Source organism: Musca domestica, unplaced genomic scaffold (assembly GCF_030504385.1).
Source record: "Musca domestica strain aabys unplaced genomic scaffold, Musca_domestica.polishedcontigs.V.1.1 2, whole genome shotgun sequence".
NCBI classification, from domain to species: Eukaryota; Metazoa; Arthropoda; class Insecta; order Diptera; family Muscidae; genus Musca; species Musca domestica.
This window is the reverse complement of record NW_026712249.1, coordinates 45,568,499-45,582,440: the sequence shown is the minus strand read 5'-3', so window position 1 is coordinate 45,582,440 and position 13,942 is coordinate 45,568,499. Positions and strand designations below refer to the sequence as shown.

The 13,942-nt window shown below is 35.6% G+C and overlaps 1 protein-coding gene across 3 annotated transcripts in view; it reads left to right on the top strand.

Moving 5' to 3' along the window:
• The window catches only part of LOC101893254 (tyrosine-protein phosphatase 10D), a 298,482-nt gene that overhangs the window by 280,670 nt on the left and 3,870 nt on the right, over positions 1–13,942 (top strand). For 2 of the 3 annotated variants that reach the window (XM_059121458.1, XM_059121457.1), the window contains exons 4-12: positions 1,712–1,993; positions 2,383–2,430; positions 7,499–8,596; positions 8,659–9,090; positions 9,149–10,239; positions 10,320–10,626; positions 10,970–11,652; positions 11,723–11,981; positions 12,056–12,184. In XM_059121458.1, coding sequence (XP_058977441.1) covers positions 1,712–1,993; positions 2,383–2,430; positions 7,499–8,596; positions 8,659–9,090; positions 9,149–10,239; positions 10,320–10,626; positions 10,970–11,652; positions 11,723–11,981; positions 12,056–12,184 — 4,329 coding nt within the window. The remainder of the gene's footprint in view (positions 1–1,711; positions 1,994–2,382; positions 2,431–7,498; positions 8,597–8,658; positions 9,091–9,148; positions 10,240–10,319; positions 10,627–10,969; positions 11,653–11,722; positions 11,982–12,055; positions 12,185–13,942) is intronic. The other variant, XM_059121459.1, reaches the window with a different exon arrangement.

Genomic DNA, 13,942 nt, shown 5'->3' with positions numbered 1-13,942 from the left:
TTGGACCAATATATCCCACCTTCACTCCTGTTCGTAGTAGTGTTATTTTTTGGGGAAAATCCTAAAATTATTTTGATGATTATAAGAATTTTGATTATTTAAAATTTGAACATATGCGGTCTAGGTACCAGACGACGCAGTTAGATGTTGTACATTTTCAAACCTGGCGTAAGTCTGATATACATAATATGATGTCCAAAATGTCAACTAAATCGATTTTGAAAATTTGGATTTTTGGTGGCAGAGGTAGCAGAATGTGTGGACCGATATATCTCGTCTTTAAAGACATCCGAAGTTTGGAGCAAATCAGATGCTTCTACACAAGAATTACAGCTAGGTTGACTCTAAGTGATGTGGAACCGGTTTCATCCAAAGAGACATTTCGATTAGTTTCATTTTTGGTCATATCCAATGATAAATATTCCCCCGGTAGTCATACTACTGTAGTATAAAAATATAGTTATTGAGCTGATCCCCGTGACACATTTCTTTTTTAGAAAAGAACAAGTAAAACAACAGCTAAGTTCGGCCGGGCCGAAATTGTAATAACCTCCACCATTTGGAAGGAATTTCAACAAATTTGATTATCTTTATACAGGGTCTATACGAAGACTTGGATCTGCATAAGTAATTTTTGTCATATGCTGTAGTACCCATTAGGACCTTTAAATACTAAATTTAAAAACAAATCCGTTGAATAATGTCGCTAAAATCATCAGAATACCGAATAAAGGGAGGTGCCGTTACATGGGGCTATACAAAGACGTGGATTATTCGGTCAATATTGTAAAATCGTCAAAATACCGAATATAGGGAGGTACCGATGTTTGGGGCCTATACGAAGAACTGCACTTGCATAAGTAATTTTTTGTCATAGACTGTAGAACCCAATTACGAACTTCAATTACGAAATTTAAAACAGATCGGGTGAATAAAGTCGCTAAAATCATAAAAATACCGAATATAGGTAGGTACCCATATTTAGAGGCTATACAAAGACGTGGGCCTGCATATACAATTTTCTGTCATAGGTTGAAGTATTCATTTCAAACATCGGATGCGAAATTTGAAACAATTCGGATAAATAATGTCGCTAAAATCATAAGAATATCGAATATCGGGAGGTACCGGTAAAAGGTGCTATACAAAGACGTGGACCTACATTTAAAATTTTTAGGCATAGTCTGTAGTACCCATTACAAACATCGAATAGAAATTTGAAACAATTCAGGTGAATGATGTTGTTAAAATCATCAAAATACCGAATATCGGGAGGTACCGTTATATGGGGGCTATACAAAGACGTGGACCTGCATGGCCAATTTTCCGTCACAGACTGTAGTACCTATTAGGAACTTCAAATACGAAATTGAAACAATTTCGGTGGATATTGTACCTAAATACCGAATATCGGGTGGTACCGTGGTACATGGGGGCTATATATGGACTAACATGGTCCATTTACGATCTTAACTTGCCTTCTGGGAAAACATATATATATTGTAGCCTTCTATCTCAATTCGTTCGAAGCAGACATACAGACGGACAGTTACATGATATGTAAAGTGGCATTTAACTGTACTACAACAAATAAAATTTTTCATTCCGCTTTTATTAAATAAGTTTTATAAAAAAATTAATTTAATTTGTTGAAATATTTAATAATAAATAATAAACTAATATTATTTTTATTTCCCCTTTTACTTTACAGCACCCGATCCACCCTCAAACCTCTCCGTTCAGGTGCGTAGCAGTAAAAATGCCATCATTCAATGGTCGCCACCGCTGCAGGGCAATTACACTGCATTTAAAATCAAAGTTCTCGGCCTGTCAGAAGCTTCCAGTTCATATAATCGAGTATTCAATGTCAATGATTCAACATTCCAACACAGTGCTAAGGAACTGACACCGGGTGCCACATATCAGGTGCAGGCCTACACCATATACGATGGCAAAGAATCGGTGGCCTATACAAGTCGAAATTTCACCACAAGTAAGTCACGTCGATTAAATCCAGATGATACCACGAAACAACCAAATAAATGTTCTTTTTGATGATTTAAAAAAAATTGATTTATAATTTATCAAAAATTTCATTTTATTATTTTAAGTTTTTTTTTTTGGTTTGATTAAATTACAAAACAAAAACCTATTTCACTTCCATTTATGTTTATTTATTTTGGTGGTTTTTTTCCTAAATGGTTTTGGTTTTATTGTTGCGCGCTTTTGTTTCCAATATTTTGTTCTTATGTTTTATGTGGCGTGGAAATTCTGTAACTAATATTAATAAACAAAAAAAAAACATTATTATTAAACCAACACAATTTTCTCTCTAATCTAACAAAACAAATTTAATAAAACGCTTAACCCACCCATAAAAAGTACGGAGAACACGGCATAAAGATTTACTGGACATTAAAATCTTAAGAGGTAAAAAAATTCAAAACAATTGGCTTATACATTTTTTTGTTTTGCAAAAAATTTCTAAATTATGGCATATATAATAACAACAATGTGTATGTAAAATTGTTTGTTTGTTGTGTATTGAATGTATAATTACTAATGAATTTATAATACAATAATATGCTATGTACATGTGAACGTACCCACAAAAGTTATACACACAGAAATTAATCCATGTAAACTGAAAAATATGTTAAATCATCGCGATAAGTCTCTCGATAAATCTACTTTTGGTATTAAAAAACGTCAAATTCGACATTTTATTATTGAAATAATTGCAAAAGTCAAGTTTTTGTAATCAATTCTTCTATTATAGATTTCTTTTAATTTTTTTATACAAGTCAAAAAGTTTGAATTTGAATCGATTTAGTCCACTGTGGTATATTTTTAGGCGTTTGAAGATAATTAATGGACCGAAAAATATTTTTGTTCGTTGCAGACAAAAATCGTAAATTTAAAAAATTGACCTTAGCTCTCGTCAACGTATTCATATTTGTTAACAATTAATGCTATATATAGAAAACGAAGAGCCTACAAGTCGACTTTTCCTCTCGTAAAGGTATTAATCTTAAACAAAAGTTCGAAATACTCTTTTTCTATGATATGGTACCCCATAAAGTACGAAATGGATGATCCATCACATGTCTAGATTACAAAAGTAAATAATAAACCCACAACGTAGATGAAAATGTCCGATTACAAATTATATTATAGTCATGGGTCAAGTGAAATTTTCATAACATACTGTAAGGAGCTCCCAGCAACTTTTTATACCCTACAACACTATGTGTTGGGGGTATTATAAGTTTGATTGAGCCAAAAATTATGTAACACCTCGAAATATTAGTCACCGACATAGGAAACTATATATGGATATTCCTGTCTCGCCGACCTGAGTCGATCTAGCTATGTGCAGGGTGAGATTTGTAGTACCAACCTTGCTTTCCAAAATACTCCAGACACAATAGTCCAACGGATTGGTATCCGGTGGCCACTGTGCGCTGGAAATGAAGCGAGGAACCTCATTTTGTAACCATTCTTGGGTGGCGCGTGCTGAGTGCGATGGTGCTGAGTCCTGTTGGAATATCCAAGGTCTGCGGCCAAAATGTTTGCGTGGCCAAGCCTTTAATACAGAATATTTTCGCAATAATATTCGGCATTTATTCTGATGTCACAGTCGATTAATACGAGCGGAGAGCGACCATCGGCAGTTATGGCGGCCGTACCATCACCATGCCCGCCGCTTGAGTTCTGGTGGCCAGCCGAAGGTGCACATTTTCAGCTTACTTCTTTGGCAAGTAAACACGATCATTTTGTTTGTTTACAAACTGCTCGACAACGAATGTTTTCTCGTCGAAGAAAACCAAATTCGGCAGTTCACCACTTTCGGCCAAGCGAAGCAACTCTTTAGCTCTTTTCAGTCTATTTTCTTTATGTTGCGGTATAAGTTGTTGCACTTTTTGGAAATTCAATGGCTTTACCCCGAGCTCATTTCTCAATATTTGCCGAATGGAATATTGCGATATATTCAGCTCACGAGCCATTTTTCGGCCACTGCGATGCGGGTTTCGATCTTTACTTTTTGAACCATTTCTGCTGATGTTGCTCTTTTCTTGCGTCCACTTCCTTGTCGTCGGGCTACGCTGCCAATATCACGAAAACGAACGATGGTACGAGACACAAAAGATTTATTCACATTGTGGTTTTCCAGCCAAATATAAAGAAATCACACTATTATGCTTGAATTCCATTACGAATAACTTTTTTCTGGAAAGTTCTCATTAAAATGCTTTTGTACGCTTGTAAACAATATAATGAGCTGTCACTGGAATACTTTTAACAGCTGTCGGACGAGTGGCTTAGAAATGACAGCAGTCTGAAGTTGGTTCTAGTTTTTTCATCTCACCCTGTATATACTATACATTACTAAAAATACTCTTGAATTTAATTTATAATATACTTCAAGTATAACTGCATTAATTTATGAACATGTATGAACAGTATTATATAAAAATGCAACTGATAATAGTGGAACAAGACACCCTATATACGACTCTAACATAATTTGTAGTCGGGCCTTAAGCACTACTGAATTCCACTTTTCTGCTAACTTTATAAAACAAGAAATTTGAGTGAAGATTTTAGACTTCTTTGTGAATGCCGAAAGCTAATGAAACATATGTGTGTTTTTACACTTTTTATTTTAGTAAAAAAAATATGAAAAACTCAGTTGGATTTGTCTTTTTCTTCGGGATTCACTTTCATATCGTCATACAAAAACAGGTCCATATACTCATAATCGATTTTGAATTACATATTTTTTTCTGTGTGTATACTAATACTTTTTCTACCTTACTATTCTTATTATTTTATTCTATAATATTTAATTTTAACATAAAATAATTTTATTATATCCAAATTCTTGCTTTCCTATTTTTAATGTCCCTTTATTTTTTGTTATTAAAAATTTGCATTTACAATTAATTCTATATTTTAATTGTTCTATATGTTTGTATTGTTCAACATTATACTGAATTATTTTTTAACACAAAATAATAATCGTTATGTACTATGTGCCGAAAATGTTTTGTTGCCTTTTTATTGCTAAAAATTAAACTCGTTACAATTTATTATTTTTGAAGCGTAGCGTACTTTAGTAACACCATATGAAATTAAAGATAAATCGTTTGTCCTCCTCCTAATGTCCATAAATACTAAATAATTATGACAGATATTTTTTTGTAGCAACAAATCCAATGTACAAAATTTTAGACCATTTAGTTTAAAAAATATGAGTAGGACATTTAAAACATTAATAATTAAGGGGAAATTGTTATATGAGGATCAATCGAAAATCTAAATAAACATTTGATCATTTTTGTTCTAACTTATTCCTATGTCTAAATGCCAAACGATTTTCCGTACATTAAAAGTTTTAGTCCACCAAAGGTAGTACTTAAGGTAAATGTTCTATTATGTTATTTTACCATTTCTATAAGACATTAAGAGAAATCGCCATTACTTTCTGAAGAAATTTACAAAAGAAAGAAACTTAAAAATTTTCAAAAATACGAAGACGTGGATCTGCTTACGTAATTTTTTTGTCTTAGGCTGTAGAACCCATTAACGTCTTCAAACGCAAAATTTGAAACAATTTCGATGAATAATGTCGCTCCGCTATATGGGGGCTATGCGAAGACGTCGGCCTGCATATGTAATCTTTTGTCATGGTCTGTGGTACCCATTAATTTTTTAAGTACGAAATTTGAAACAATTCCGAATATTGGGAGGTACCGTTATATGGGGGCTAGACCAAGACGTCAGCCTGCATATGTAATCTTCTGTCATAAGCTGTAATATATTTAATATATTTCATTAAGATTTTCAAATGCGAAATTTGAAACAATTTTGGTAAATAATTTCGTTAAAATCATCAAAATACCGAAAATCGGAGGTTCCGTTAAATGGGGGCCATACGAAGACGTCGGCCTGCATATGTAATCTTTTGCCATGGTCTGGGTTACCCATTAACTTTTTCAAATACGAAATACTGTAATGTGGGACCTATACGAAAACGACCAATACGTAATCTTCCCACTGGCAAAATACAACTGTGTGCAAAACTCAATTCGTTCCAAAGATATCGTGATTGACGGACCGACAGAAATACATCGGTAAATCCACTTGGAATTTTACGCTGATCTAGAATAGGGTCCGTCATGATTATTTCGAGGAGTTACAAACGGAATGACAAAGTTAATGCCCTCCATACTATGGAGGGTATCATAGTATGGTGGAGGGCATCAAAAACGTCTCAAAATGTTTTGGCCCAATTTCTGTAGCAATATTAATTTTAAATATATTTCAAAAATCGATTCAATGAGGTGTTTTTACCATAAAAGTTCCTTAAAGTTACAGAGATTACCACAGGCCGGCGGACCGTCGCATATCTTCTTTATAGTGTAGTATATGATTATTTTGCGGATAACATAAATGACGGATATCGCAAAGTCAAGTTGACCGGCTTGATACCGGGTTGTTGGCATAACATTATCATGTGGACATTAAGATCGAAACAAGATCATCTAATCCAATCACCAATACAACCAACACTAAATCTCATGACGGAGGATATAACAACTAAAGGAAATATTTGTAATTTTGTAAATAGTTATCAAACTTATTATTTTAAATTAATTTTTATAATATATATTTATTTGTCCCTATTTCTAAGTATATCTATATGCACTGCATTGTTGTTGCAGTTTCCTGTTCCCCAATTTATGTCTATTATTTGGCTATCATTACTTCAACACTTCATTCATATCCTTCTTTTTGGCAATGGTTACATGCAAAAAAATCCATTATCCCATTTCGGTTTTGTTTTATTCATTTGCCAAAGTCAATTTAACTTTAATGTAGAAATTATTAAATCCTTTCATGTGCCACTTATGCGGATTGCATTTCCTAACCATTTAGCAGCATCATCCATTCAATGTAATACTATCGCTATAGCACATTGCCGATTATGGGTCGTGGAGTGCATGCCGATAGGCAGCCAGGCATGTTGTTATGACGATGATAATGCTCTTTTCTGGCCATATCCTGTAACAGGGTAGTCATAGTATTGTACCCTCCAACTGCTTATTTTTTCCAGCTTGCATACTTGAAATTGATTTTGAAGCTTGCACATAACTGTAAAATGCTACACACATTCCAGTATCAACGGAACATAATATGCATTTACAACCACAATAGCATCTTTTTTTACGACATACACTTAAATGTACATACGTATGTACATACATATACACATACCACAAAACTAGTAAAAACCAAATTTCACATGAAATCAATTTTCCGTCTTTTTTTCTTTTCCCCTTCGTATCTGTAAATTCATTGAACAAACATCCACAACTTTGGAAATGCCTTCTTCACCTCATCATTGCAACGATACCACCAATTCAAACAATTCGACAATTCCATGTTCGTTCCCCCATTATCTCGTCCGCCTCCTTGCCCTTTGGCTGAGCAGAACCCAATACACCGGGTAAATTCATTGTATGGTTTCGTAATGAGACCACGTTATTGGTCCTGTGGCAGCCACCATATCCTGCCGGCATTTATACACACTACAAAGTCTCAATAGAACCACCAGATGCCTTGGAAAGTGTTTTATATGTGGAAAAGGAAGGTGAACCACCGGGACCGGCACAGGCAGCATTTAAGGGTTTGGTACCAGGTCGAGCCTATAACATCTCGGTACAAACCATGTCAGAAGATGAAATATCCCTACCCACCACAGCTCAATATCGCACTGTACCATTAAGGCCGCTAAATGTAACATTTGACAAAGACTACATAACGTCGAATTCATTTCGGGTACTGTGGGAGGCCCCCAAAGGAATATCAGAGTTTGACAAATACCAGGTTTCACTGGCCACCTCAAGGCGACAGTCAACAGTGACGCGCACAGATGATCCCATAGCATATTTCGATTTCCGTGATATACCTGAACCGGGAAAAACCTTCAATGTCATAGTCAAAACAGTCTCGGGAAAAGTAACATCATGGCCTGCTACCGGAGATGTAACTTTACGGCCCTTGCCGGTACGGAGTCTTCGATCATTCAACGATGATTCAAGCAATAGCATGATCATCACCTGGGAACCCGATCCAACGTCCACACAAGATGAATATCGTATTGTTTACCATGAATTGGAAACTTTCAATGGCGATACCAGCACCCTGTCCACCGATCGTACACGCTTCAATTTGGAAAGTCTTTTGCCCGGACGCAATTATTCGGTATCAGTACAGGCCCTTTCTAAGAAAATGGAATCCAATGAAACTACGATTTTTGTGGTTACTCGACCATCCTCGCCCATCATTGAAGATTTGAAGAGCATTAAAATGGGCCTCAACATTAGCTGGAAAAGTGATGTCAACTCCAAACAGGAACAATATGAAGTGCTCTACTCTCGCAATGGCACCTCGGAAGTTCGGACTGTTTTCACCAAGGAATCACGATTGGTTATCAAAAATCTGCACCCTGGAGCCGGTTATGAGGTTAAAGTGTTTGCCGTCAGTCATGGTTTGAGAAGTGAACCACATTCCTATTTCCAGGCAGTTTGTAAGTATCAAAATACCTATTTTTAAACATACAAATAATTCAATCCTTTTTATACTCAACAGATCCCAATCCTCCTCGCAATCTCACCATTGAAACGGTGCGCAGTAATTCCGTCTTGGCCCATTGGGCTCCACCCGAAAACAGTGACTTTACAGAATACAATATACGTTATCGCACCGAAAGTGAACAGCAGTGGGTACGATTGCCCAGTGTTCGTTCGACGGAGGCCGATATCACTGACATGACCAAAGGTGAAAAATACACCATACAAGTGAATAGCGTAAGTTTTGGCGTCGAAAGTCCCAATCCGCAAGAGGTAAACACAACTGTACCACCAAATCCTGTCTCGAATATTATACCCTTGGTGGATTCACGTAATATTACCTTGGAGTGGCCTAAGCCAGAGGGTCGTGTAGAATCATACATTCTCAAATGGTGGCCCACAGACAATCCTACCAAAACCCAAACGAAAAATGTTTCCGAAAATAAATCAAGTAAGTTTTACTCTAAACGCAAATGTAAACATATCTAATTTTGAATCTCTTCTTACAGCCGATGACATTTCCACTGTACGAGTCCTCATTGGGGACCTAATGCCGGGAGTGCAATATAAATTTGATATACAAACCACTTCGTATGGAATTTTCTCAGGCACCACTCATCTCTCCACACGCACAATGCCTTTGATACAATCCGAGGTGGTGGTGGTCAATGACAAACAAGAGGATGAACGCGATACAATTACCCTCTCCTACACACCCACTCCACAGTCATCTTCGAAATTCGATATCTATCGTTTCTCATTGGGTGATCCTGAAATCAAGGACAAAGAAAAGTTGGCCAATGACACGGATCGCAAAGTCACCTTTACCGGTTTGGTACCGGGTCGTTTGTACAACATTACCGTCTGGACAGTGAGTGGCGGCGTTTCCAGTCTTCCCATACAGAGGCAAGATCGTCTATTCCCCGAACCTATTACCCAATTGCATGCCACCAATATAACCGACACCGAAATCTCCTTGAAATGGGATATACCCAAGGGGGAATTCAATGATTTTGATGTACAATATTTGACAGCCGACAATATTCTCGCACAAAACATAACAACACGCAATGAAATCACCATTGCCGATTTGAAACCTCATCGCAACTATACTTTTACCGTGGTAGTACGTTCCGGTACCGAATCTTCGGTATTGCGAAGTAGTTCTCCCCTGTCAGCCAGTTTTAGTACCAATGAAGCGGTACCTGGCCGCGTAGAAAGATTCCATCCCATAAATGTGGAACCCAGTGAAATACTATTTGAATGGCTGTTGCCACAGAGTGAAGCTAATGGTATTATACGACAATTTTCCATTACCTATATGAATATCAACAATGCCACGGAAAGGAAAACTGTAGATTTCGATTCATCCGAATCGACTGGGTCAATAAAGAGTTTAAAACCCGGCGAAACGTATGTCTTTAAAATACAGGCTAAAACTTCAATTGGTTATGGACCGGAAAGAGAATATAAACAAACAATGCCCATCTTGGCACCACCCAAACCGGCAACCCAAGTTGTGCCCACCGAAGTCTATCGCAGTTCGTCGACCATACAAATACGTTTCCGTAAAAATTATTTCTCCGATCAAAATGGAGTGGTGAGTGTGCATTTTTTATTGGATTTCTTCCAAAAATATAATTTTTAATACGTTAAAAATTATTTTTTTTTTAATTTCAGGTTCGTATGTATACGATTATTGTGGCCGAAGATGACAGTAAAAATGCCTCAGGTTTAGAAATGCCCAGCTGGCATGATGTTCAATCGTACAGCGTTTGGTTGCCATATCAAGCTGTAGAGCCCTACTATCCATTTGAGAACAGTTCGGTTGAGGATTTCACGATTGGTACTGAAAACTGTGATAATCGCAAGAGTGGCTATTGTAATGGACCCCTAAAGTCAGGCACCACTTATCGTGTAAAAGTTCGAGCTTTCACTGCACCAGATAAATTTACCGATACCGCCTACAGTTTTCCCATACAAACAGGTGAGTTAAGGGACCAATTAAAAACTTATTCCTTTAATACAAAAAAAAAGAAAGCAATAGGATTAAACCTGATTAATATCCCCAAACCATTAAATATATTTTAAAAACTATTACCTTTATTTAAATGTGACTCTTTATAAATCGTCTTATGTCTTGCTTACACAAAAAAATTACATTTTTGTCTTACACAAATTAAAAGATCTACTAACCTCTCCTGGTAAGTTATTTAGAATCGACTGAGAATTTGGATTTAATTTCATTATATATTATATATTGCCATTTTAATAACACATTTCCTTGTTTTGTTTCTGTCTTTTCTTCACGTTTTTCCAACACATTTTAGATCAAGACAATACTTCATTGATTGTTGCTGTTACTGTGCCATTGACAATAATTTTAATACTACTTGTTACCCTGGTATTCTATAAGCGACGTCGAAATAATTGCCGTAAAACGACGAAAGATTCTAGGGCCAATGACAATATGTCACTACCCGATAGTGTAATTGAACAAAATCGTCCAGTGCCGATTAAAAACTTTGCCGAACACTATCGCATGATGTCGGCCGATTCTGATTTCCGTTTCAGTGAGGAATTCGATGAACTTAAACATGTGGGTCGCGACCAGCCCTGTACATTTGCCGATTTGCCATGTAATCGTCCGAAGAATCGTTTTACCAACATTTTGCCCTACGATCATTCACGTTTCAAGCTGCAACCAGTTGATGATGATGAGGGTTCAGATTACATCAATGCTAATTATGTACCGGGCCATAATAGTCCTCGTGAGTTTATTGTCACCCAGGGACCGTTGCATTCAACCCGTGACGATTTCTGGCGTATGTGTTGGGAAAGTAATTCTAGGGCAATTGTCATGCTCACCAGATGCTTTGAGAAGGGTCGCGAAAAATGTGATCAATATTGGCCGAATGATACCGTACCAGTATTCTATGGAGACATAAAGGTGCAAATACTAAACGATAGTCATTATCCAGATTGGATTATGACCGAGTTTATGGTGTGCAGGGTAAGTTTTTGGGTCGAAATAAATTTAAATGTCCATATTTTTTTTATATTATTTTTCTTTTCTATTTTAGGGAAGTGAACAGCGTATCATACGTCATTTCCACTTTACCACTTGGCCCGATTTCGGTGTGCCAAACCCACCACAAACTCTGGTGCGTTTTGTTAGAGCTTTCCGCGATCGCATTGGTACAGATCAACGGCCCATTGTTGTGCACTGTAGCGCTGGTGTTGGACGTTCGGGCACATTTATAACATTGGATCGTATTTTACAGCAAATAAATACATCTGATTTTGTTGATATCTTTGGTATTGTTTATGCCATGAGAAAAGGTAATATTTTTTAATGAAGGACTTGTTGGAAAAAATTTATTTAATTTTAATTTTTTTTTTTTACAAATCAATAGAACGTGTTTGGATGGTCCAAACAGAGCAACAATATATTTGCATCCACCAATGTCTATTGGCTGTGTTAGAGGGTAAAGAGAATATAATCTGTCCTCCCCGTGAAATGCATGACAATGAGGGTTATGAGGGTAAGTCATCTGTTTGTTTTCTTTTATTTTCCAATAATTCAGATTAGTTTTTGGTTTATTTGATAAATTGGTTTGGTTAAAGAGGTTTTTCTTAAGGATTATGGATATCTACTTATATTGTTTTAAAATTTCGTTCTAATGGTTATCGTGCAAAGTAAAATATGAAAATTATGGAAAATGGTGCAAACTAATTTACAAAACTAGTGCTTATATAGTACGTAGATTATATCAGTAGCATTGAAATAATATAGGTTAAATATAAATTTTGCTTAGCCCCTTTGGAAAATGTCGTTTTTACAACACAGTGGCTGTAAAATTTTAATGAAGCAAGAAACATTAAAATGTCAACATGTATTAACAATTGATGGCATGACTTCAGAGATGTCTATATTCAAGTTGAAAGCGACTTCTAAGCTAAATAGAGGGTTATTTTACCTTTATTTTTTATTAGAAGTTTATGCCTCTTAATTAGGAATGTTGGTTTGACTATCATGCCTATCAATATAAACCTACTAATATAGTGTTGTCTAATATACAAATAATACTATTACTTATAAAACAATTCAACATTTTTGATTCAATTACAATTTGAAGAATGCTAATATTTATTGCCATATTTTCCAAACTCTGTTTGCCTCTAACTTCACAGTCTAAAATATATGTACTTGCGGGAAATATCCTATTGATTCTATTGATTCACAGTGTTTCTCTTTCTTTCACATTTTGAGTAAATTGAAATTATAAATGTTCATGACGACGTGACAACGTGTATCCCCATGCTAAGTGTTTGTGTGAAATCATTGCTATTCAGCTACACCACACATTATGAAAGAACTAAATTTAGCTTTTACAACAATGCCAAATTTTTCAATGAAATTGTCTGAAAATCCACAAAATGAGTTCCTTCTGTGTAATTTACCCCGTGGAAGAGTATTGTCTATATAGGACCACGATATCGTATATCACCTATATAACGGTACCCCCTATATTGGGTATTTATTATGGTTTTGCTACAATTTTCAATGGAATTGTCTAAAAATCCATACTAGAAGCACTTTACCCCTCGGAAGAGAAATGTCTATATATGTCCACGATATCGTATTGCCCACATACAACGGTACCCCCGATATTCGATATTTTGACGATTTGAGGGACATTATTCGTAATGGGTACTACAGCCTATGACAAAAAATTATTCGGTATTTTGATGGTCTTAGCGACATTATTCACCGAAGTTTTTTCAAATTTCGTATTGAGAGTTCGTAATGGGTACTACAGCCTATGACAAAAATTTGTCTATGCAGGTCCTGGTCTTCGTATAGACCCCATGTAGACCTCCCTATTCTCCCGGTTCTTCGGTTAATTTGGACATAATTTCTTTAATGATGATCTTTGTGTTTTCCTCAAAACTCTTTAAATTAATAAATGTGATATTAAACAAAAAATAACAAAGCTTTTTATGATGTATCCATTCTGAGTTATTTAAAATTAAATTTTTCTATTATTAGCTGTTGGGCACAGACATTTTTTAGATATTTTGATAGAGAGCCGAAAAATATTATTCATAGGGAGACAAATCAAATTAAGCATAACGACAAAATTACATTCACATCCTGCATATACATATATGCTCAATATTATTTAAATATAGTGAATGTAGAACAATTTCTAAGAAAAAATGTTTAATAAACTATTACTATTTTTTTTTTGTATCCTTAAAATTTTCATAAAAAGGAAGAATGCAAGCTCATTTTCAAT